The sequence below is a fragment of the Tachyglossus aculeatus genome, chromosome 4, assembly GCF_015852505.1.
Source record: "Tachyglossus aculeatus isolate mTacAcu1 chromosome 4, mTacAcu1.pri, whole genome shotgun sequence".
NCBI lineage: Eukaryota > Metazoa > Chordata > Mammalia > Monotremata > Tachyglossidae > Tachyglossus > Tachyglossus aculeatus.
This window is the reverse complement of record NC_052069.1, coordinates 112,041,010-112,064,475: the sequence shown is the minus strand read 5'-3', so window position 1 is coordinate 112,064,475 and position 23,466 is coordinate 112,041,010. Positions and strand designations below refer to the sequence as shown.

General features: G+C 47.3%; 2 protein-coding genes across 5 annotated transcripts in view; one reads left to right on the top strand and one right to left on the bottom strand.

Annotated features, from left to right (window-relative positions):
• Positions 1-404: 404 nt before the first annotated feature.
• Positions 405-15,193, top strand: SPACA9 (sperm acrosome associated 9). Its single transcript, XM_038745759.1, has 5 exons — positions 405-548; positions 10,263-10,413; positions 13,000-13,202; positions 14,026-14,179; positions 15,133-15,193. The coding sequence occupies exons 1-5, from the start codon at positions 541-543 to the stop codon at positions 15,139-15,141; spliced, it is 525 nt and encodes a 174-aa protein (XP_038601687.1). The 5' UTR covers positions 405-540; the 3' UTR covers positions 15,142-15,193.
• A 1,539-nt stretch (positions 15,194-16,732) lies between these two features.
• Positions 16,733-23,466, bottom strand: part of TSC1 (TSC complex subunit 1) — a 49,466-nt gene continuing 42,732 nt past the window's right edge. For 3 of the 4 annotated variants that reach the window (XM_038744699.1, XM_038744700.1, XM_038744701.1), the window contains exons 21-23: positions 22,159-22,346; positions 21,875-22,036; positions 16,733-19,917 (exon numbers count right to left, since the gene is read on the bottom strand). In XM_038744699.1, coding sequence (XP_038600627.1) covers positions 19,371-19,917; positions 21,875-22,036; positions 22,159-22,346 — 897 coding nt within the window. In that variant the 3' untranslated portion in view covers positions 16,733-19,370. The remainder of the gene's footprint in view (positions 19,918-21,874; positions 22,037-22,158; positions 22,347-23,466) is intronic. The other variant, XM_038744702.1, reaches the window with a different exon arrangement.

Sequence of the window (23,466 nt, the reverse complement as noted above, 5' to 3'; positions counted from 1 at the left end):
CCCAAGCCCGGGCTCTTTCCACTGAGCCACGCTGAATTGGTTTGGACACAGTCTCTGTCCCATGTGGGGTTTACAGTCAATCCCCATTTTCCAGATGAGGTAACTGGGGCCCAGAGAAGTGATTTTCCCAAGGCCACCCAGCAGACATGTGGCAGGGGGGAGGATTAGAACCCATGACCTTCTGCCTCGCAGACCCGTGCTGTATCCACTAGGCCCTGCTGCTTCCCACTGCTGACCAAGCCCTGAGCAAATTGACCTTTCCATCCCGGGGGGGTTGACCACATAGTCACTTTCCCCCCTCACTCTGGCCCCAGGATTTGGTCATTGTCCAAGATTCCAGGCCTAGCTGGGTCTGCCACGTGACCCGTTGCCATGGCAGCGGCGGAAACAATCCCCGAAGTCCCCGCCCCCCCAGCTCTCCATCCTTACACCAGCCTCAGTTTCCACTCGCCAGTGTCAGCCAGGCTCCCGGGAGGCCACAGGGTTCGGCTGAGGCACAGCAGTTCCACCTTGTTCCCAGGCCACCAGCACATCAGGAACATGGCTGGGTAAAGTGGGGAGGTGGGAGGGGGCTTGGGGAGGGGGAATGAGAACCTTCTTAGAGCATCACGTACCTGAGAAGTGAGCAGAGAGAGCTCTAGAGCTGGAAAGCAAGATGCTTGGGTCCCATGTGCACTCCGGGCTGGGGGGCAGCAAAGTGGGGGGCTGGACCTCCCCTCCCTACAGCTGGTCGAGTTGAGGGGTGGGAGAGCAGCGGGCTAAAGCTTCAGAGGGAGCTGATGGGGAGGAAGAGGCATTTTCCATCTGGATCAGCTACATTTAAAAGAGAGGGAGGGAATAGGAGCGGAAGGGAGGATGAAGCAGAGCTAAGCAGTTCAAGGCAGCTTGAAACTCCGGCAGACAGAAGTCCAGCCCTGGCCTCAGGCTCAGGGATGATGGTCTGGAGAAGTCAGCATTTGCATAGGAGGGCCATAAAAAAAATACAGTCCTAGTTAGGACCTCCAGACAGAAGTGCCTGTGACAACTCTCTGTAATCAGCCGAAGGGAGAAAGGTTGGGGAATGTGCCCATCAGAGAAGCAGCGTTGCCTGGTGGATAGAGCACCGGCCCGGGAATATGAAGGACCTGAGTTCTAATCCTGGCTCCACCACTTGTCTGCTGTGTGACCTTGGGCAAGTCATTTCACTTCTCTGTGCCTCAGTTTCCTCATCTGCAAGATAGGGATTAAGACCATAAGCCACATATGAGCCAAGGACTGTATCCAACCTGATTACCTTATGTCTTCTCTAGTGCTACAGTGCCTGGCACATAGTAAGGTTTAACAGACACTTTTTAAAAATTAAAAAGGAAAGGGCATCTCACCCTGAAAGCCCTACTACTAGGGAAGCAAAGCAACACTAACTTTGGAGTCCCTCCCCCTTAGTATCGGTACACATGATAGGGACCTAGCTTCGTCATGCTATTTCTAAGCGAGGTGATGACACCAATGCTAGTCTTTGCCTTTCTAAAACTTGTCAGCATTATTGTTCATATTCCTCAAGTCATGTAATTCCACTACTTCCATAGGAGCCACCCCAAATGCAGAGGAATCATTTAACAAAACTGTTTGAGAGAGAGCACAAAAAGGAGGGGGGGAGCATAAGAAAGGGGAAAGAGAGAGGGAAGAAAGATGGGGGGGAGAAGTAGAGGGAAAAGGGGGGAAGAGAGAAAAAGAGGGGAGAGAGAGAAGGGGAAAGAGAAAAAGGCCAGGGGGCGGGGGAGAGACCTGCCACAGGTCCTGAAATCCTCATGAAGCCACTTGTACTTAGGGTAATCACAGAGCAAGAAATGGAGGGTGGAGGGGGCATGAACATTGATGGAGTGAACAGGTTTGAAAAAAAGAATCAAACCCAGTCCCTGTCCCCAAACACCTTCTTAAAATGCATGAAGGAATCTGGTACTAATGCAGTTCATTAAGTCGTAGCCAAATCAGCCTGGAAAAACTTTGAAACATTCACTTTGAGATTGTTCTGGCCAGTGGTATCACCCAATTCCCCTTTTTATAATTAGAAATGGAATTTTCTTTAACAGAGTGATCAGTTTTACTGTTTTCTCAATTCAAGGACGTATTATTGTTAGTGTCAGAGTAGAAGGGTACTAACATTTTTCCCATCACATTTTTTCCTCACTGAAAAGTAGGGGCACGGGAGTCAGAGGATCTGGGTTCCAAACCTGGCTCTGCCACTTGTCTGCTGTGTGATCTTGGGCAAGTCACTTAACCTCTCTATGCCTCAATTACTTCAACTTGTAAAATGGAGATTAAGACTGCTAGCCCCACAGGGGACATGGACAGACCCAAACTGATTATCTTGTATCAACCCAATTGCTTAGTGCTTAGTGCTGACATACAGCAAGCACTTAAAAGCCATTTAAAAAAATCAGGAAAATAGAAGATGAATTCTTAATTCACCAGCTGGCTTTCTAGCTTTGGGAGATTAGGTAAGCAAGATAGGTAACAATAAACCAGGCTCAGCCAATTAACTTTAAATACAAAGCTGCAGCAAAGTTTGAATCCAGTGTTGGCTCTACAGACTTAGGTCCATCGCCGAATAAGCAGCTTCATGATGGAGAAAACTGGATATGGATGCTCCTCTCTTTTAAACCTGCAAAGACTCCTGTGGGCTAATCATGCCCTTTTATGGTTCAGTTTCCTTCATTGCCAAGTCAGGGTAATGACTTCAGTCAATCAACGGTATTTTATTAAGCACTTATTCTGTGCAGAGCACTGTACTAAGTTCTTGGGAGAGTATCAACCTTCTGCTTTAAAGTGCTGCAGAAGGTATAACGAAGCCTGTCACAAGCAAACCACTCCTGTTTGCCACATGCTTTAATACTAGGAATGATTGCCCAGAAACTGGAGTAAGAAATGCCTTCTAGTCAAAGAAATAGGCTACGTAGCCTGAGTGTGAAGCCATTACTAGTTCTATGGCTAAAAGCTCCAAATAATAGTAATAATAATAATAATATGGTATTTGTTAAGCACTTAATAGGTGCAGACACTGTGCTAAGCGCTGAGGTAGTACAAGCAAATCGGGTCAGACACAGTCCCTATCCCACATGGAGCTCCCTATCATCATCCCTGTTTTACATTTGAAGTAATTGAGGCACAGAGAAATGAAGTGACTTGCTCAAGGTCACACAGCAGACAAGTGGTAGAGTCAGGATTAGAACCCAGGCCTATGCTCTAAAGAGGTAGAGAGAGAGCCTGACTATGGCACACTTGGGCATATCTCCCCCTCTAGACTGTAAACTCACTGTGAGCAGGGAACGTGTCTGCAGCTCTCTTGCATTGTACTCTAGCAAGCACTTAGTACAGTGCTCTGCACATAGTAAGAACTCAATAAGTACCATTGATTGATAGGAAAACTTTACAGCATGTCAACTTTATACATTAAACAAATAATAGAAAGCTTTGCAACAAAAAAATCGCTTGAACTCAAAAGAACTCTGTTCATCTTGTGATTAGCGAAAACGTTGCACTTAACTTCCCGGACATCTCTAAAATGGCTTGTATTTTCCCCTCATTTATTTGAAGCCCTAGGCATTTTCCAGAACAATGATGTAATCTCCTTTTGCTACTCTGAAACATATGAATCTATTCAAGCTAGCTTCCTGCAGGCTAATCATTCCCCTTCCAGCCCAAATGGAGAGCGAGTACCCTGCCCTGAGTCTTTCATTTAGATGAGTTTTATTACCCAGACTCTCATTCCAGATCTGGTAAGGAGGCAAATCACTTAGGATAGCTTATTTCAGCTGGCTCTTAACACAGATTGGGCATGTCACAAGTGGGGAAAAAATAAAAAACTAAAAGATGGTTTCCATCTTCCTTGATCAAGAAAAGAAAGACCTAAAGCCTTTGGCAGACCAGGAAGCAATAGTGTCCACAGCTAACAGAATGACTGTCCTGCTCTCCACCAGATAATTAAAATTCAACTCCATAGACCTGGAAGTTTGGGAGTGGAAAGATTTAGGCAGGCCAGATTAGATTAAGAACTTCCCTTCTTAGTAGCAATAGTAGCAACACCTTTTGAACTCTTACTTTGCAGAACACTGAACTGGGCTCTTGAGAAACATACAAGAGCGAAGACCACAGTTAATGACTTCCCTCAAAACCCAGGGGAGACAGGAACCTAACTAAGCCCTGTCAGCTTTGAGCGGGGTGTATTCCTCAGGTAGCACCTGCCCAGAGCGCTACAGAGAAGTAGCATGGCCTAACGGATAGAGCATGGGCCTGAGAGTCAGAAGGACCTGGGTTCTAATCCCAGCTAGTCTGCTTTGTGACCTTGGGCAAGTCACTTCACTATGCCTCAGTTCCCTTACCTGTAAAATGGGGATGGAGACTGTGAGCCCCATGTGGAACAGGGACCGTGCACTACCCGATTTGCTGGGGAGGTTGCAAGGTGATCAGGTTGTCCCACGGGGGGCTCACAGTCTTAATCCCCATTTTACAGATGAGGTAACTGAGGCACAGAGAAGTGAAGTGACTTGCCCAAGGTCACACAGCTGACAATTGGCAGAGCCGGGACTTGGACTCACGATCTTTGACTCCAAAGCCCGGGCTCTTTCCACTGAACCTCGCTGCTTCTCTAGACTGTAAGCTCGTTGTGGGTAGGGAATGTGTCTGTTTATTGTTATCTCGTTTTCTCCCTAGCGCTTAGTACACTGCCCTTCGCATAGTAAGCACTCAATAAATATAGGGAGACAGGAGGCCTTCCCAGACTGAGCCCCTTTCTTCCTCTGCCCTTCCTCCCCCTCCTCAACCCCCCAGCCTTACCTCCTTCCCCTCCCCACAGCACCTGTATATATGTTTGTACAGATTTATTACTCTATTATATGTTTGCATGTATTTGTTACTCTATTTACTTATTTATTTTACTTGTACCTATCCATTCTATTTATTTTATTTTGTTAATATGTTTGGTTTTGTTGGCTGTCTCCCCCTTCTAGACTGTGAGCCCACTGTTGGGTAGGGACTGTCTCTATATGTTGCCAACTTGTACTTCCCAAGGGCTTAGTACAGTGCTCTGCACACAGTAAGCACTCAATAAATACGATTGATTGATTGATATCCACCCGAGCACTTAATACAGTGCCTGGCACATAGTAAGCTCTTAAATACCACCACCACTACTACTACTACTACCACTGCTGAATCACTTTGGGGTTAGGAGGGGGATACTTGGGGTCCCTTCCCGACTTTGGTTGTATCTTGTTGGGGCCAACTGATTTTAACCAGGCGGGGGGCAGGCTCATTTGACTTCAATTTCCCTCAGAGGCAAGACTCTGGAGAAGTTTTCTCCATTATAATAATAATGACATTGATTAAGCGCTTACTATTTGCAAAGCACTGTTCTAAGCGCTGGGGAGGTTACAAGGTGATCAGGTTGTCCCACTGGAGGCTCACAGTCTTAATGCCCATTTTACAGATGAGGTCACTGAGGCCCAGAAAAGTGAAGTGACTTGCCCAAAGTCACACAGCTGACAAGTGGCGGAGCCAGGACTTGAACCCATGACCTCTGACTCCAAAGCCTGTGCTCTTTCCACTGAGCCACGAGCCTTCACCTCTCCCATCAGCGACCTGTACATCTTCAAAGTCCTTCTGAAAACACATCTCCTTCGGGAGGCCATCCCTGATTAGTCTCATCTCCACATCCTCACTTACTACTTGAGCACTTCCACATTGCCTAAGTACTTGGGCACTCAACCCCCTCAACACTTATGTCCATATCTTTATAAACTTTTATTGCCTATTATCTGTGATTTTGCATCTGTCTCCCCTACTGGATCATAAGCTCTTTGAATCAATCAGTGGTATTTTATGAGTACTTACTGGGTGTAAAGCCCTGTACTAAGCACCTGAGACAGGACAGAGTCACATTCCCTGCCTGTGAGCTTAAAGGTTAGAGGGGGAGGCAAACAATATAAGGTAAAGGTGGGATCATAAATGCTGAGGGTGGGGTGACTATCAAGGGGTAAAAGGATATGGATCCAACTGCATAGACTATGCAGAAGCAGGGTAAGAGGACTTAATCAGGAAAAGTTCTTGGATGATGTGTGACCTTAAGGCTTTAAAGGTGGAGAGAGTATATATACATATATACATATATATATATACATACATTATTATTCTATTTATTTTATTAATGATGCGTATATATCTATAATTCTATTTATATTGTTGCTAATGATGCCTGTCTACTTGTGTTGTTGTCTGTTGCCCCCCTTCTAGACTGTGAGCCCATTGTTGGGTAGGGATTGTCTCTGTTGTCGAATTGCACTTCTCAAGTGCTTAGTACAGTGCTCTGCACACAGTAAGCACTCAATAAATACTAGTGAATGAATGAATGAGTGATAGTCAGACCTATATGGAAGGGAGAGGTAGTACGGAGGCTGGGAAAAGGGTTGGCAATGAAAGAGAAAGGGATTATGTCTTCTATTCCTACTGTACTCTGCCAAGCATTTATGTGACTTTGGGCAAGTCTCATAACTCTTTGTGCCTCAGTTACCTCATCTGTAAAATGAGGATTAAGACTGTGAGCTCCAGGTGGGACAATCTGATTATCTTGTATCTCCCCCAGCTCCTTAAGCAGTGCTTGGCACGTAGTAAGCGCTTAACAAATGCCATCATTATTATTATAATAATCTGCAAACAGTATGTGCTTAGAGAACATTATTGGTTGATTCTTTGATCAGCTGGTTACTGCTGGGTCTCTTCTTAAGCATTAGAGAAGCAGCATGGCTCAATGGAAAGAGCCCGGGCTTTGGAGTCAGAGGTCATGGGTTCAAATCCCAGCTCCACCAACTGTCAGCTGTGTGACTTTGGGCAAGTCACAACTTCTCTGTAGCTCAGTTGCCTCAAGTGTAAAATGGGGATTAAGACTGAGCCCCCCGTGGAACAACCTGATCACCTTGTAACCTCCCCAGTGCTTAGAACAGTGCTTTGCACATAGTAAGCGCTTAATGCCATCATTATTCAGATCCTGAGCATCTTCTCCCTTCCCCCTAACCATCTCCTCAGCTTCTTACCCAGATCTGGGGCCAGGGTTTCAGTCCCTCTTCCTAAAGACCCGAAGTTAACTCCCCTTTCTCCCACAGAAACCTTTCTCTGCGTCCCCCTTTCCACCTCCTTCCCCTTCCAGCTTTCGTTTCCTCTCAGAAGCCAAAGCTGAACCCATTTGGGCCCCAGCCTTGCTTCTCACTGGCTAATATAGAAGTATGGCTCCCTCGGGCCTTTTCAGGACAGCTCCGTGATACATTGCCCCATTATGTTTACAGTAGACCCACTCGGGTTTATTGCATCTGATTGTCAGTGGTCCCTCCTGGCTTTCTTTCCTTCATTATGACTTCGCTGACTTACTGCTTTAGAGGTCTGAGGTGGCGGCGCTTTCCCTTTTCATCCCCCACTCTGCCTGGCAGGAACCTGTCAAGCTAAAAGGGCTTGTTTTTCCTTCATGTGCTACACGGGGAAGTAGCATGGCGTAGTAGAGAGAGCCCCAATCTGGAAGTCAGAAAGTCATGGGGTCTAGTGTCAGCTCTGCCACTTCTCTGCCACGTGACCTTGGGCAAATCACTTTGCTCCTCTGGGCCTCACTTACCTCATCTGTAAACTGGGGATTGAGACTGAGACCCATGTGGGACAGGAACTGTGTCCAACCCAATCTGCCTGTATCCACCTAGCACTTAGTACAATGCCCGGCACATAGTAAGTGCTTAACGAATACCATAATTATTAATATTACTACTTTCCCTACCTTCTTTGAAGGGGGTGTTCGTTCCGAAGTACGTCACACCACCCTAAATGTCAATCCTTTCCTCGGGCTTCAGTGGTTGGTCTTTAGTCCCTGATGCCCTGGGAGACCATAAATGGAACTCAGTTTTTCATCTAGAAAATGGGGAGAAATTATGAGGAGAAATAAGATGATCTTGGAGAAGGGGTGGTTGTCTCTCCCCATGGAGGGAGCAACCATGTTTAGGCAGCCCTGGTATTATCATTGATAACAAGTACATATCCTTACACTCTATAATTTCCCCTATCTAGTTTAGTGTCTGTCTCCCCTTCATGACTGTAAGCTCACTGTAGGCGGGGATCGCCTGTATTCACCCTATTGTATTGTACTCTCCCAAGTGCTTAGTACAGTGTTCTGCACAGTACAGTGCTTCCACCATGGGCACTGAATGTCTAGCTACTAGAGATTCCCTCAAAAAAGAGGAAGCCTGGGGCCCTTTCTATCCAGTGTCCATGATCAAATAAAACTCTTCCCCTTTCCTGGGTTGCTTTGGGTCATCCTGAGCTCAGGGGCAGGATAGAATAATATAGGCTTTTATGAAAAAAAAAATGTCCTAACTACCCCATCAAGGGTACCCTCCTTTCTACACAATCCAGTGCCTCCATAATTCCTGAAATCAATTAATGAATGGGATTTAATAAAATCTCTGCATACATTAAACACTGTGTGCAGAGCACTATTCTAAGCTCCTGGTAAGAGTACAATACAACTGAGTTGGTAGACATTCATTCAATCGTATTTGAGCGCTTACTGTGCGTAGAGCACTGTACTAAGCGCTTGGGAAGTACAAGTTGGCAACATATAGAGACGGTCCCTACCCAACAACGGGCTCACAGTCTAGAAGGGGGAGACAGACAGCAAAACATGTTACTGGCCCACAATAAGCTTATAGGCTAGAAGGGGAAAGGGAACTTTAAGAAACCCATATCTAAAGGCCAGATGATGCTTGAAGATACTGCACTAGAAATCTGACTAAATTAAAGGAGTTCACATCATAGGAGGCCTGGATAGTTGGTAACAAGACCCCATGAAGAGAGCATGGCACCAGGAGTCCTGGAATGTAATCCCAGCTTGCCACCATCCTGCTGCCGAACTTCAGTTTCCTTATCTGTAAAATGGGACAATCTATCTTCTCTCCTTAGATTGGGAGTCCCATATAGAACTGTGACTGTGTCTGAACTGTTCATCTTGTCTCTACCTCAGTGCAATCACTTAATACCATTATTATAACAAGATGAAATTGTGTTCGGATAGCTTGGCCAGACGCACTCCAATTTGCTCAGTAAACAATATCATTTGAGTGCTGCGCGCAGACTACTGTACTTGGTGCTTGGGTAGCCAAACTATTTCAACTAAGAGAAGCAGTGTGGCCTAATGGAAAGATCATGGACATGGGAGGCAGAGGACCTGGGTTCTAATTCCGACTCTACACTTACCTGCTACTTAAGCTGAGGCAAGTCACTTCATTTCTCTGTGCTTCAGTTCCCACATCTGCAAAATGGGGATTCAGTACCTGTTCTCCCTCCTATATGAGCCCCATGTAGGACCTTTTGGCTCCCAGGGCCACTAACACTTGGTATAGTGTTTGACATAGTAAGCACTATGATAATAACAACAACAATAATAATAATAATGATTCGGTTAACTGGCCAGTCCACTAAACTACTGTCTCCCCACTTTGATGGCAACAGCCATGCAGGTCCACAGCACAGACTGTTGTCCACACAGCTTGTTGCTACAGTTGGGGACTTCCATACAGCAGCGTGGCCTGGTGGATAGAGTATGGGCCCAGGAGTCAGAAGGTACTGGGTTCTAATCCTGACTTTGCCACATCTGCTGTGTAACCTTGAGTAAGTCAACTTCACTGTGCCTCAGTTACCTCATCTGTAAAATGGGGATCAAGACTGCGAGCTCTGTGGGACAGGGACTGTGTCCAACACAATTAGCTTGTACCTACACGAGAAGCAGTGTGGCACGAGAAGCAGCGTGGCTCAGTAGAAAGAGCACGGGCTTTAGAGTCAGAGGTCATGGGTTTAAATCCCGGCTCCGCCACTTGTCAGCTGTGTGACTTTGGGCAACTCACAACTTCTCTGTGCCTCAGTTACCTCATCTGTACAATGGGGATTAAGACTGTGAGCCCCCCGTGGGACAACCTGATCACCTTGTAACCTCCCCAGCGCTTAGAACAGTGCTTTGCACATGGTAAGTGCTTAATAAATGCCATCATCATTATTATTATTATTATTACTCCAGTGCTTTGTGCAGTGTCTGGCACACACTAAGTGGTTGAATACTACAATTATTATTGAAGCCTGAGACCCCTAGAACACACGCAGAGTGCACACGTGTTCACTCATGTCAAAGTTAGCATCCTGTCCTTCCCCTGGGCTCAAAAGACAGGGTCCCACTCCTCCTCATCTTTCTTATGTCCATCTAGGAGGAAAATAGACGAAGTGAAGGAATTTCTGCGGAACATAGAGCAGACATACAAACTCTTCCAGCAGCAGCAGTTCACTTTCGTCATGGCCTTGGAGCACACCCGAGAGAATGCCCACGACAAGATCAGGCCTGTTTCAAGCATCGGGCAGGTAGGGAGGGCACAAGCCCTCAGCCTCTTTGTTAATGCTGAATCAATACTGTCTTAGCGAGATAGGGACAAATCTCTATTGAAAGGATTTTATTGACACAGCCTAGTTTCCCAGCCCTGTCGAGAAGGAAAGGTCTGGATTCCCTTCTTGTGTTAGGATCCCCGTGTCGCTCCAACACTGGGGCTGAGTTCCTGGTTTGGGGTAGCAACTTATGCCCCTCTCTGCCCAAGCAGTCAGGGATGCTACAATTTAGAAAGGCAAGTCTGCCCTGCCCCATAAGAGAACGGCATAGGGACTTCAGCTGGCAGCTCTCCCCAATTCCATCATGCAACTATCTCTGCAAACAAGCAGCAGCAAGAGTGACCATTAAGCCAGAGAGTCAGAACCTTTCAGATACAACCCCCTTTTCTTTGTGGACCCCCCAGGGTAACTAACAAAAAAATGTGGTATTTGTTAAGCAGGAGAGACTGAGATTAGATGGTAGGACTTTGTGAGTCTAAGGGTTCTTAGTGCTGGGGTGACTTGCCCAAGAAGGTCAATATTTATTATTATTAATAATAATAATGGCATTTATTAAGCACTTACTATGTGCAAAGCACTGTTTTAAGCGCTGGGGAGGTTACAAGCTGATCAGGTTGTCCCAAGCGGGGGCTCACAGTCTTAATCCCCATTTTACAGATGAGGGAACTGAGGCACAGAGAAGTGAAGTGACTTGCCCCAAGTCACACAGCTGACAAGTGGCGGAGCCGGGATTTGAACCCACGACTTCTGACTCCAAAGCCCGGGCTCCTTCCACTGAGCCACGCTGCTTACTGTATGCAGAGCACTGTATTAAACAGTTGCGAGAGTACAAGGTAACAAGAAACAGACACATTCCCTGGCCACAATAAACTCAGTCCCTTAAAAAAATGGTTAAGAGCTTACTACGTGCCAAGCACTGTTCTAAGCGCTGGGGTGAGTTCATCAGGTTGAACACGGTCCCTCTCCCACATGGGGCTCACAATCATCCCCATTTTACAGATGAGGGCACTGAGGCCCATCATCATCAATCATATTTATTGAGCGCTTACTATGTGCAGAGCACTGTACTAAGCGCTTGGGAAATACAAATTGGCAACATATAGAGACAGTCCCTAGAAGTGAAGTGCCTTCCCCAAGGCCACACAGCAGACATGTGGTGGAGCTCGGATTAGAACCCGTGTCCTTCTGACTCCCAAGCCCATGCTCTATTCATTCATTCAATCGTATTTATTGAGTGCTTACTGTGTGCAAAGCACTGTACTAAGCACTTGGGGCGTACAAGTTGGCAACATACAGAGACGGTCCCGACCCAACAAGGGGCTCACAGTCACTGAGCCGCACTGCTCCTCCCTAGCACTTATTGAGAATGTCAGTGACAGCCATAACTCTAGAAAGCATTAGGGGGCAGGGGGATAGACTGGATGACCTCCAAACCAGCTGGAAGATGCTCTGACAGAACCTCAATCATTTCAGCTAGCAGGCACCTCTGCCTGCTGTAGCAAGAAAGGCAAATAGATCATCGGAACAACAGGGTCAGAGATTCAAGTTGCAATCAAGGATTATGTTACCAAGGGAGAAAGGGTAGAGAGGTGGCCCTGGCCTGCTGAAACCAGAGGCTACAAGGCAACAGAAGCAGCGTGGCTTAGTGGAAAGAGCACGGGCTTGGGAGTCAGAGGTCGTGGGTTCTAATCCCGGCTTCACCACTTGTCAGCTGTGTGACTTGGGGCAAGTCACAACTTCTCTGTGCCTTAATTACCTCATCTGTAAAATGAGGATGAAGACTGAGCCCCACGTGGGACAACCTGATTACCTTGTATCTTCCCCAGCACTTAGAACAGAGCTTGGCACACAGTAAGTGCTTAACACCATTATTATTATTATTCTCAATAGAAACACACCACACCTGTCCTTGGCTGAAATCACAGAGCTACACAGGATGCCCAGGGTTGTGTACAAAGAATGCCTAATAATGATGGTAATAATAATGTCTTTTTTTTGTTAAGCACTTACTATCCAAGCACTATACTAAGAACTGAGGGAGAGACAAGACAATGAGGTCCCACACTGGGCTTGTCTAAGTAGGACTATAAGCTCGTCGTGGTCAGGAAATGTGTCTGCTTAATGTTGTATTGGACTTTCCCCAAGTGCTTAGGACAGTGCTCCACTCAGAGTAAGCGCTCAAATACAACTGAAGTAGGAGGGAAAACAGGTATTGAATCCCCATTTTACAGATGACGGAACAGACCCAGAGAAGGGAAGTGACAGGGAGGATAAGAGCACAGGTCCTCTGACTCTCAGGCCAAGGCACTTTCCACTAGGCCACGCTGCTTCTCCATGTTGACTTGGGAGGAAGGAAAAAAGTTAAACAATTTTTTTTTTGGATTTTACAGACAAAGGCCCAAACACTGCAGGCCCCCTCAACAAACCCCTGTTGTTAGAGTGAGCTTGGGTGGCCCATCTTGAGTCCATTCATTCATTCAATTGTATTTATTGAGGGCTTACCTTGTGCAGAGCACTGGACTAAGTTCTACCGGCGTGAGTGTTGATGTGTGTATTTGTGACTAGGTACAGAACTACATGGACCACCACTGTAACAACAGCACGGACAAGCGGGTCCTGCTCATGTTCTTGGACATCTGCACGGAGATGAACAAGTTGTGCCAGCAGTTTGAAACCCTGCATCCCGGCACCTCCACCACCAACTCCATCCTTGAGAAATGCAAAAGTCTCGTCAGCCACGGCAATGACCTGAGCACGCTCAGGGCTAAGTAGGTGTCACCGCTCCTCCCGACCAAAGTCTGGGGTGCTCTGGGATAGCCAGACCCGACCCCCAAGAGCTCACAACTTCCCTAGGCCCTAGCCCTCCCAAGGAGCCTAAGTTCCTTTTGCCCAGGGATTAAGTCTTGGTTCTAAGGGAAGAGCACGGCTCCAATATTTAACTTCCAACTCCATTACCCTTGGGCTTGTTCTTCAGAGGGATCTTTTGGGGAGTTCTTACCCTTGCTGCATTTATTCACTCACCCCAGCTGGGGCAGGGTTAGAAGGTCTGGGAGTAGAGGTAGAAAAGAGGTCCACTTTCTGCAACAGCAACTCTGTGACTCTTCAGGTTCTGAGCGTGTGAAGCAGAGAAACTGTGAAACTTGTTAAGAATTTACTGTGGGCCCAGGCACCGTCCTAAAGCACTAGGGAGGATACAAGTTAATTAAGTTGGACACGGTCCCTGTCCCACATGGGGCTCTCACTCTCAATCCTCATTTTACAGATGAGGGAACTGAGGCAAAGAGAAGTGACTTATCCAAGGTCACACAGCAGACAAGTGGCCAAGCCGGGATTAGAACCCACGTCCTTTTGATTCCCAGGCCGTAATCCATCCACCAAGCCACGCTGTTTCTCACTCTGATCTTCCTCCTAACGCCCACACTGAGGGTAGGGACCGTCTTAACTGCTCATCCTGGGCCCAGCCCCCAAAACGCAGTAAGCCCGACTCGTTGGCAACTGGAAAGGGGAGAGAGGGTGGAGCCGGGTCAGCCGTGGGTACCTCTAATGGTCAGAGCCAGATTGACCGTCCTGTTCCTTCTTCCTGCCCTTCAGGTACCCCCACGATGTGGTGAACCACCTGAGCTGTGACGAGGCGAGGAACCACTACGGCGGTGTGGTGAGCCTTATACCGGTCGTGCTGGATTTAATGAAAGAATGGATCGCCCAGACAGAAAAGCTCCCTCGTAAAGCCCTGCAGCAGCAGCAAGTGAGTGGCACACAGACCGAGTGCCTGGACAGTGAGGAAGGGAGACACAACCCTACTTACCAGACCACTGCCACCCAAACCTCACTTAAGTGCAAGACAAACAGGGTCATTAAACAGGACGATGCCGCGCCCAGAGGGCCACACCTAGGGAGAAATTCCAAGCCTCCCTGGAGACCTCCTGGTATAACCATGCAGTAGATACTGAGTCACTATTCACGGAAACAGCGAGGGGAGGTTTGTGGTTTCTCTCAGTGCTTGCTTGTTTGTCTCCCACTTAGTCCACCACCTGCATCCTTACCACCTCTTGGGGCAAAATGTCACTTCACAACCACCAATTCCATCCTTCCTCTCTGCCAGCATGCACTTCAGCCAACCCTCACCTGCCTCCGCTGAAGAGGGTATCCCTAGAGGGAGGGGTAAGCCAAGAGAAGGATAGAAGTTACCTGTTTGTTTCCCACCTGGTGCTCCCTTGTTTCCTTCAGAGCCTCACTCCTCCAACAAAGGGGAGCAGGAGGGAAGACATGAGCAAATCAATTCAATCCTTTGAAATCTGCTAGCCTGTCCATTGACGCCTGGTGAAGCAACCAACCGTGCCCCTGGCTCATCCCTTTCCCAACAGTGGGCCTCCTTGGTAATCTTGGGCAAGTCGTTTAAATGACACCGAACCTCAGTTTTCCCTGCTGTAAAATGGGGATAGGACTTGCTTCCCACCTCACTGTGAAGGATTCACCAGACCAGTTTTCAGACTGCATGGAGCCCACCCCTTTGGAAGAAAGGTGACTGGTTGATGGCTAGCACTTCCTCTGAGAGGGGATGGAAGGCAGATGATCAAGCCTATCCTGAACCCGTGACGCTGTGCAGGTCTGCTGCCACTTGTCACTCGGGAGCCAGCAGCTTGAAAGGTGTCCCTTGCCAGGACTGAGGTCTGATTGTTGGTTTTCTCCTTTGCACAGGTGACTTAGCTTCTGTCTCTTGCTTCAAGGAAAACAGTTGAGAATAAAATGCTCCACTACCTTTCTGGCTGGCTAACTTCTGGGACTGGTCCACGGGACATAAGGCTGGGGCCCTGCTCCGACACTTGTCCTTCCCCATTCCTTATTTGAGAGGCATTAACATAATGGCAATTCAATTTCCTTACCAGAAATGTTGGTGTAGTCACACTGCTTGAAAACCTAAGAAAAACTAAGCAAAAAAACCCACCCACCCTAGAGCTCTGCCTTGGGAGTAGGGAGGGAAAAAAAAGCCACAAGGAACAAATCAGCAAGGCCTAGTGGAGGGAGCACGGGAATCAGAAGGACCTGGGTTCTTATCAAGCGCTTAGTACAGTGCTCTGCACACAGTAAGCACTCAAATACGATTGAATGAATGAATAATCCCTGATCTGCCACTTGTCTGCCATGTGACCTTAGGCAAGTCACTTCAGTATGCCTGTTACCTCATCTGTAAAATGAGGATTAAGACTGAGCCTCATGAGGGACAGGGACTGTATCCAACCCGATTATCTCGGATCTAGCCCAGTCTTACAACAGTGCCTGGCATATAATAAGCGCTTAATACCTTAAAAAGTTAGGAAAGCAAGGTAAAATTTTTCCTGTCTAGAGGGACAGGCTTGCCTACAAGAGTTAACGAGGTCTCTCCTGAGGTTTTTTTCAGGCTGTAAACCAAGTCTTTTAGGTGTCAGAGGGTGAAAGGGCCCCATCTCATGGGCTCCAGGCCAGAGACTGGGTGCGGGGAGTGGCAGCACAGTGCCATAATTGCCCATAGCAAGAACTTTACACAAGTCCTAGCAGCCCCAAGGGCAACTTGAGCAGGGATGACCCCAGGCCCACTTCCATTTGCACTAGCTTGCAAAGGGTAGGATGATACTGGCCTAGGCCAGACCCTCCTCCTTCCCAGACTGGGGAGGGCCATACTTAAGAGTCGCTCATGCTGTGGCCTAGGTGGCTATTTTAACGAGGCAGTGAGGAAGTGTGGACACAAAGCAGTCCTAGAACTCGGGCAAGGAAAACAATCATTTCTGAAGATTCAAGTCCGAACAAGTGCCTCTTCCACTCACACTGAATGGATCCTGAAGGATCCTGGCCACTTGTAGAACAATGCCACACTCTCCCCGACAGCAGCGGCTGGGATCCAGCAGTTGTGAGCACAGGTCAAAGACATTTCTCCCTTCAGAGAACACACTTTGGGCGGATGTTTTAAACACACAAAACACCCCAAAAAACCTGGTCGTTCAAGATCTTACCATTCAAAAACAGAGTAGGATATTTTCCCATCTGCTCCACATCCCCAGGAACATTTTTCCCTGAACAGATGGGAATAATTTACCCCCAAATCTTGACAGTGGAGTAGCTCTATACTCAACTCCTCCCCAAGGAGAATCTTTGAGGCTCACACCACCAAGTGAGTGCCTGGGAATTTAGTTACACGAGGATGGGACACTTTGGAAGTCATATGGGATAGGCTATCTTTCCACCTATAAACTTTCCAAGGTTGGCATACATCACGTGTCTTACTGCTGCCTCCTCTGATCTAAGCTCACTTCAACCCAGGAGAGTAGTGCAAAACAATAAATTTTTATTTGTTCACAGTTAAACACAAGCAATTGCCTTGACATTTTGAGAACATTCTAATAAGGACAGCAAAAACCTCCTTTGATTCCAATTCTCATTCACTAAGATTGTACCATTTTCCTTGCAGTCTGCATTTATGGCATTTGATGTGGATTGTTTGAACATGCTTACAAGAGCGAGGCGGGGAACAGTTTGAAACCTTCGACAAAGACGGCATTTTTAGATTTAACTAAAAGCAGTCAGTTTATAAAAAAAAATCAGATGGGATCCCTTTAAACTGCTAAGTTAGCTACATACGGTAGATTCATGATTGAGATTTACAAAGACGAGGTCACACCCTCGGCAAATCTGTTCCTCCATAATCTTTGTGGTCCATAGGAAAAAAGTCTTCTAAAGTGGTTTCCGATTCTTCCCAGTGCGAAATGCCTTTAGGAGATTAAAGGCGCCCCTTGGTAAGGTCTGCATTAGTGCCAAAGTATTTGCTACAAAGAACCCTATTCCCTCTTCCCCTAAACACTGCAACGGGGAAAGGATCTCTCTGAAGCCTGAAAGACTCAGAGAGTCTCCTATCAGAGGAAATGTAGTTCAGCCAGCCTGTTTTAACCCAGGAAATGGATACTTCTATGGCAAAGTGCATCAAGTTGTTAACCACTGGGCAGTGGGGAAAAGAAGGGAGAAAGCCACTCTGTCTTCATTAACTCATTGGCTAAATAAACAACTTTTCAGTGAAGGGAAAGCTGGGATATTGGATACCACCTCTGTCCATCTGGTGCCTGCCTCAAGTCTTTCCGGTGAGTTGGCCTCTTCCCTGCAGGGAAGTGGCAGCATTTACAAAAATATGCTTGTTTTACCAAACTCTGCTAAGTTGGGCTGAATCAAGGTGAGGGGAAAAACATCAACAAAAACCAAAAACAAAAAACCAGGTGTTAGGGCCAAGCTAAACCATTCTCCCTCATGATGTCCACCCCCTCAAGACTCAGCCAGAATTGCTGCTCTTAAATTAGGTACTTAGATTTTTTTTGGGGGGTGGGGAGGGGGAGAGGGAGAGAAGTACACATCTTGCAAATGAGCATTTGCTCAGTTAACTGTCAATTAAAGTGGGGAAAATACACATCTTCTGACAAAGCCATTTCAACACTGTTGCAGTGCAGTGATAAAGCTTGTCCCATGGAGAGTAAGAGTTTGGTGTAACAGGCTAAGTTACTCCCGGCTTCAGTCACTGAACACAAATATTCCTTTCGTTAGTTGAAAGAAACTTAAAAATGCTTGGTTCCAACCCCCACCTGACACCACACACACAATCCCCCCACCCCCAGTTCCTGAAGTGGATAGGACAGGTGTGGTCAGAGTTAGTCTGCAGATTTTAGTCTCCTTGCGTTTCAGAGGCAGCCAGGATAAGTCTCTGGAGGGGCAGGGGAAAAAAACAAATACAGGGTTCATGCAGCTGGATGCACAAAATAAAGGGAATGCCTTAGAGCTTATCTGAGGATCTGTCAGTAGGGGCTGAGATACACTTTTTTCAGGGTGGGGAGGGAGAAGAGAGAAGAAAGGAGGAGGAAGGCCCAACCAGCACAAAGCTTTCTTGGAGATGGATGCTAAACACTTCCAAGAACTTCACACTTAAGGGGTTGCTGTTCCTTCCCTACCCAGAGCTCAGCTCTCATCACCCCATCCAGTTTGTGGTCAGAACAGTACCAGCTTTCAGGCAAACACCAATAAATAAGAGGTAGTGCGGGGAGGGATAGTGCTCTACAAAAAAAAAAAAAAATATATAAAATAAAATGTAAAATTGTCAGCAAATATGGTCTCTACGATTCTGGCTCCAAATCCTTGAAGTGGCAGGAGAGTTTGTTCACACAGCTTTCCAGGAAACATAGTAGAGCCTGCTCCCTTCCCCCTCAAACAAAAAACCTCCCAAATTGGGCAGACATTTACAAAGGGTGAATACCCCACTGAGCATCTAGATCTGCTGCTCCAGGCACTGACCTTCAGAACCTGAAAGCAGGGATCTCCTCCCCTCCCATCCCCGCCATCCCCCCCAACCCAAAAATAAACAAAACAAAAATCCAACCCAAACCCACAAACACTAAATAAAAACAGCCTTCACATGAAGGCAATCAGCTCTGGATACAGCTTCCTGGAAAGGAACAAAACCAGATTCACCTTCAGCAGCAACAGCAATAACAATTAACTGGTCTAAACTGAACGCTGGCCATGTCATGGAGCTTCAGTAAAGCAGAAAGTTATGTGCGTTAGATTCAGAAATTACATTTGGCCTCATATTGCACACAGGTTGAGGATGCAACCACTTGGTGAGAGGAGCAGGAAAGGGGAAAAAGAGATCCTTGCAAACGCAAATCTGTCTCACGGATTAGTACATGCCGCTAGTTTGGAAAAAGAGTGGACTTCGAGGAGAAGGTGAAAAATGGGCACCTCACTGCCAGATCCGAAAACCGTTCTGCTTTCACTCAATCAACAGAAGAACCTCAGTTCCATTTCCCCTGTATGGGTTACCCACTCAGACCCGGGAAATATGAAAGCTTTTAGTTAAACTTGGTAGTCGCGCCTCCTGCTCTATGCCAAAAATCTGAAAGTTTAACACTGATTGACTCTCGTCCCTTTTAACTGTGTTCGTGATGCGTCTCATTGTAGTCCATGATATGCAGCTGTCCAACACTTTCCTGGTTCTTGGGAGAGGGATGAGGGTGGTCCAGGCTTGGGGTCACCTTAGTTTCCATGCTCGGGTCTTTGCTCAGTTCGGTCTTTAGTGCATCAGAAAGGCCGGGCACGGTTCCGCCGTCCTCGTCGCACTGGCTCTCGCTCTTGTTGCGGAACAGCTCGCGAGCCTTCATGCCGAGGAAGCTGTTGGAGCTGGGGAGTGAGCCGACAGTCACTGGGATGCTGGTGGACGGCTCGAAGGGGGTGGTCTCCCTGCGGCCGAGGAATAAGCCCACCCTCTGGCCTGGGGGCTTCTCGGGGCTGGAGAGCTCGCTGCTGCTGCTGCTGCTGCTGCTACTGCTGCTGCCCCCGCTTGCTCCTCCTCTGCTGCCACTGCCCCGGGTGTTGACGGGCCTGGGGAACTTGGGCTCGCCGTTTCGGCCGGCTGCCTCGTCGCTGAACCCTGCCGCCGGATCGGGGCAGCCGTCCTTGCAGCAACAATCGAGCCTGCTTGGAGGGGAAGATTGCACACTTTAACTCATCACAGTGAGAGTCGCTTCGGCCGGCCTGAAGCCCTGTTGGCTGCGGCGCCCCTCGGCATCTGCGATTTTTTTTTTTTTCCGGTTCTCGGCTTCTCCGGACCCTGAATCGTGACTGGGTCAGAGTCGTGGCCGGTTAGCTCATTTGGTTAGAGCATGGTGCTAATAATGCCTAGGTCGGAAGTCTGTTCCCTGAATGGGCCAATGCTCACTGGGAGGCATCCCCACTTGGATTTTCCTGAGGACCACAGGGTGATCCGTTTAATAATTACGGGACATTCGCACCCAAAAACACAAGCACATTTGGCTTAGTGGACAGAGCACGTGCCTGGGAGTAAGAAGGACCTGGGTTCTAATCCTGCCTCCACACGCCTGCTGTGTGACCTTGGGCAAGTCACTTCACTTAATAATAATAATGGCATTTATTAAGTGCTTACTATGTGCAAAGCACTGTTCTAAGAGCTGGAGAGGTTACAAGGTGATCAGGTTGTCCCACGGGGGACCACAGTCTTAATCCTCGTTTTACACATGAGGGAACTGAGGCACAGACAAGTTAAATGACTTGCCCAAAGTCACACAGCTGACAATTGGCGGAGCCGGAATTTGAACCCATGACCTCTGACTCCAAAGCCTGTGCTCTTCCCACTGAACCACACTGCTTCTCTGTGCTTCAGTTACCTTATCTGTAAAATGGGGATTAAGAGTGAGAGCCCTTTGTGGAACAGGGATTGTGTCCCATCTGTCTGACCTGTACTTACCGCAGCACTTAGAACAGCACTCAGCACATAGTAAACATTTAACAAGTACCATAATTACTATCACGATTAAGTGGCAGCAGGCCCCAGCCCCACCCCCATCTTCGTCACTGCCCCGCTCCCCAAAGCGCCCAGATGGCTCTGAGTCACTATATTTTCACCACTGGCCACATGACATCTGTGGTTTCACTTCACTCCCACAGGCTTCTCTAACCAATCCCCTGGGAATACGAAGAAGACTACTGCGCTTAGCAAACCAATGCGTTTGGAGTCCCCTTTCCACATCGGAGCTGGGAAGGTGGAGAGGGAGAGGATAGCCAGAGGCAAGTAGAATTGCTTATGCTTGTTAAATGAAGAAAGTTAAATGGAGGGGACTGCACATCCCCAATTCCACATTAACTGCTTTGGGAGTTCTCAGTGGAGACACTAACCACCCCAACTGCTGACAACCACACACAGCATAAACCGTTAAAATTAGGGTAATAATAATGATGGCATTTGTTAAGTGCTTACTATGTGCCAAGCACTGTTCTAAGTAATGGACTATATACAAGGTAATCTGGTTGTCCCACGGCTATATACGAGGTAATCTGGTTGGCCTGTGTGGGGCTCACAGTCTTAATCCCCTTTTACAGATGAGGCAACTGAGACACAGAGAAGTTAAATGACTTGCCTAAGGTCACACAGCAGACAAGGGGCAGAGTACCTCAGACACTGCTCAGAAGGGAGTGTGGAGCTCCAGCTACCCAACTCTGAAATTGCTCCCAGCTACAAGCCGCTCTTTCAGAGTTATTTATAAAGCACACGCACTGATCGCCTAGGTGGGACATGGGAACCAGGAGTGCTGACAGCCACTAAAATCAGGACCTAGAAGTCCTCTAGACTGTAAGCTCACTATGGGCAGGGAACATCTCTTGTATTGTAGTCTCCCAAGTGCTTAGTACAGTGCTCAATAAATAACATTCATTGAAAGGGACAGCACTGTTCACGTGAGGATGCATTTTCTCCTCTATCCTACGTAGACAGTGTGTGACTTCAGGACAGTGTACAGTGTCTCAGAACTTTATACAGGCTTAATACCCCTTTTTTTTTTTTTGAAAAAAGGCCCACTTTAATCACTAATTAGGTAAGGGAGACTTGACTTGGCAGGTGCCAGAACCCCAATCTCCTCACCTTTCTTCTGCTGCTTCAGCTGCTTCCGTTTTCTCCTCTTCGATTTTCTTCAACAGACCATCCTTCTCCAGTTGGCCATACAAGTCTAAAATCTCCATTTCAAACGCCTGGGTAATTCTCTTTTGGGCTTCGTACCTGCTCTCGGCTGCCTGCAGCTGGCCTCTGAAAGCCCAAAGAACGGGACAAACTTAGGATGCTCGGCAGGGCAGAGCCACTTCCAAAACAGCGAACCCCAGCTTAGTTACCCAAGAACCCAGCCTGCCCACAGCTAATGACAACTCTACCTTGCCTGGAGTTTGACGTCCTCTAAATATTTCTTCTGTTCCAAAAGAAGGTGATCTTTCTTGGCCAGTTGAGATTCCAGTTCCACCACCCGTTTCTGGTAAGTATCAAGCCGCTGGCTGTGCTGGAGGACATAGTTTCTGCTTTTCTCCAGTTCTTTTCGATAAGAAGCCTTCATCATTTCCACTTCCTGAGAGGGGAGTGAAAGGAGGGCTTTAGGGGTGTGATTTCAGATCCCCAAGTAAACTGCCCTTCTTATTAAAATGGGAAGTGTTCACGTAACCACAACCAGATACCGACTGAATCTGAATGGGTGGAAGATGGCAGGGCGGTCCATGAAGTCAGAAACCCTTCTTTTAGGTCAAAAGGACCGTGAACAAAGTCAGAAACCCTTCTTTTAGGTCAAAAGGACCGGCAAGAATCTTTTTCTTAGAGCAAAAGGGGAGAGGTTCTTCAATCCAATGATATTAAAAGCGCTCAAAAATTATAGGCCCCTTTGGGAGCAAGGACCAGTAGTGGAAGGTCAAATGGGTTTCAAAAGCATATGTTTGGAGAGGAGCTACTACTAAGCAGGCTGTCTTTATGAAAACTCTGGGAAAATGTGTCCATCTAGTGGTCTGAGCATGGACACCAAGATTCTTCTAGCTTTAGCCACTTTTCCACATAAGAAAGATTTGTTTAACCTTCTCCAAGGCACCGAAGGCCTGTAAGATTTGGTTTTTCTTCCCCTTCTGCATTCATTCATTCAATCGTATTTATTGAGCGCTTACTGTGTGCAGGGCACTGTACTAAGTGCTTGGGAAGTACAAGTTGGCAACATATAGAGACAGTCCCGACCCAACAACGGGCTCACAGTCTAGAAGGGGGAGACAGACAACAGAACAAAACAGGGGGACAGGTGTCAAGTCACCAGAATAAATAGAAGTAAAGCTAGATGCACATCATTAACAAAACAGAATAGTAAATATGTACAAGTAAAATAGAGTAACAAATCTGTACAAACATATACAGGTGCTGTGGGGAGGGGAAGGAGGTAGGGTGGGGGGGATGGGAAGGGGGAGTAAGTGCATCCTTACACTTGGATTTGTACCTTTATTCAACCCTTCCTCAGCCCTTCAGAACTTATGTACCTAGCTATAATTTATATTAAGGTCTGTCTCCCTCTAGACTTTAAGTTCACTGTGGGCAGGGAACGTGTCTACCAACTCTGTTACTATTGTACTTTCCTAAGCGCTCTCTGAATACAGTCAGTGCTCAATACATATGATTGAATGTCTCTACAAGGGGTGACTCCTCACCCTGGGCTTCAA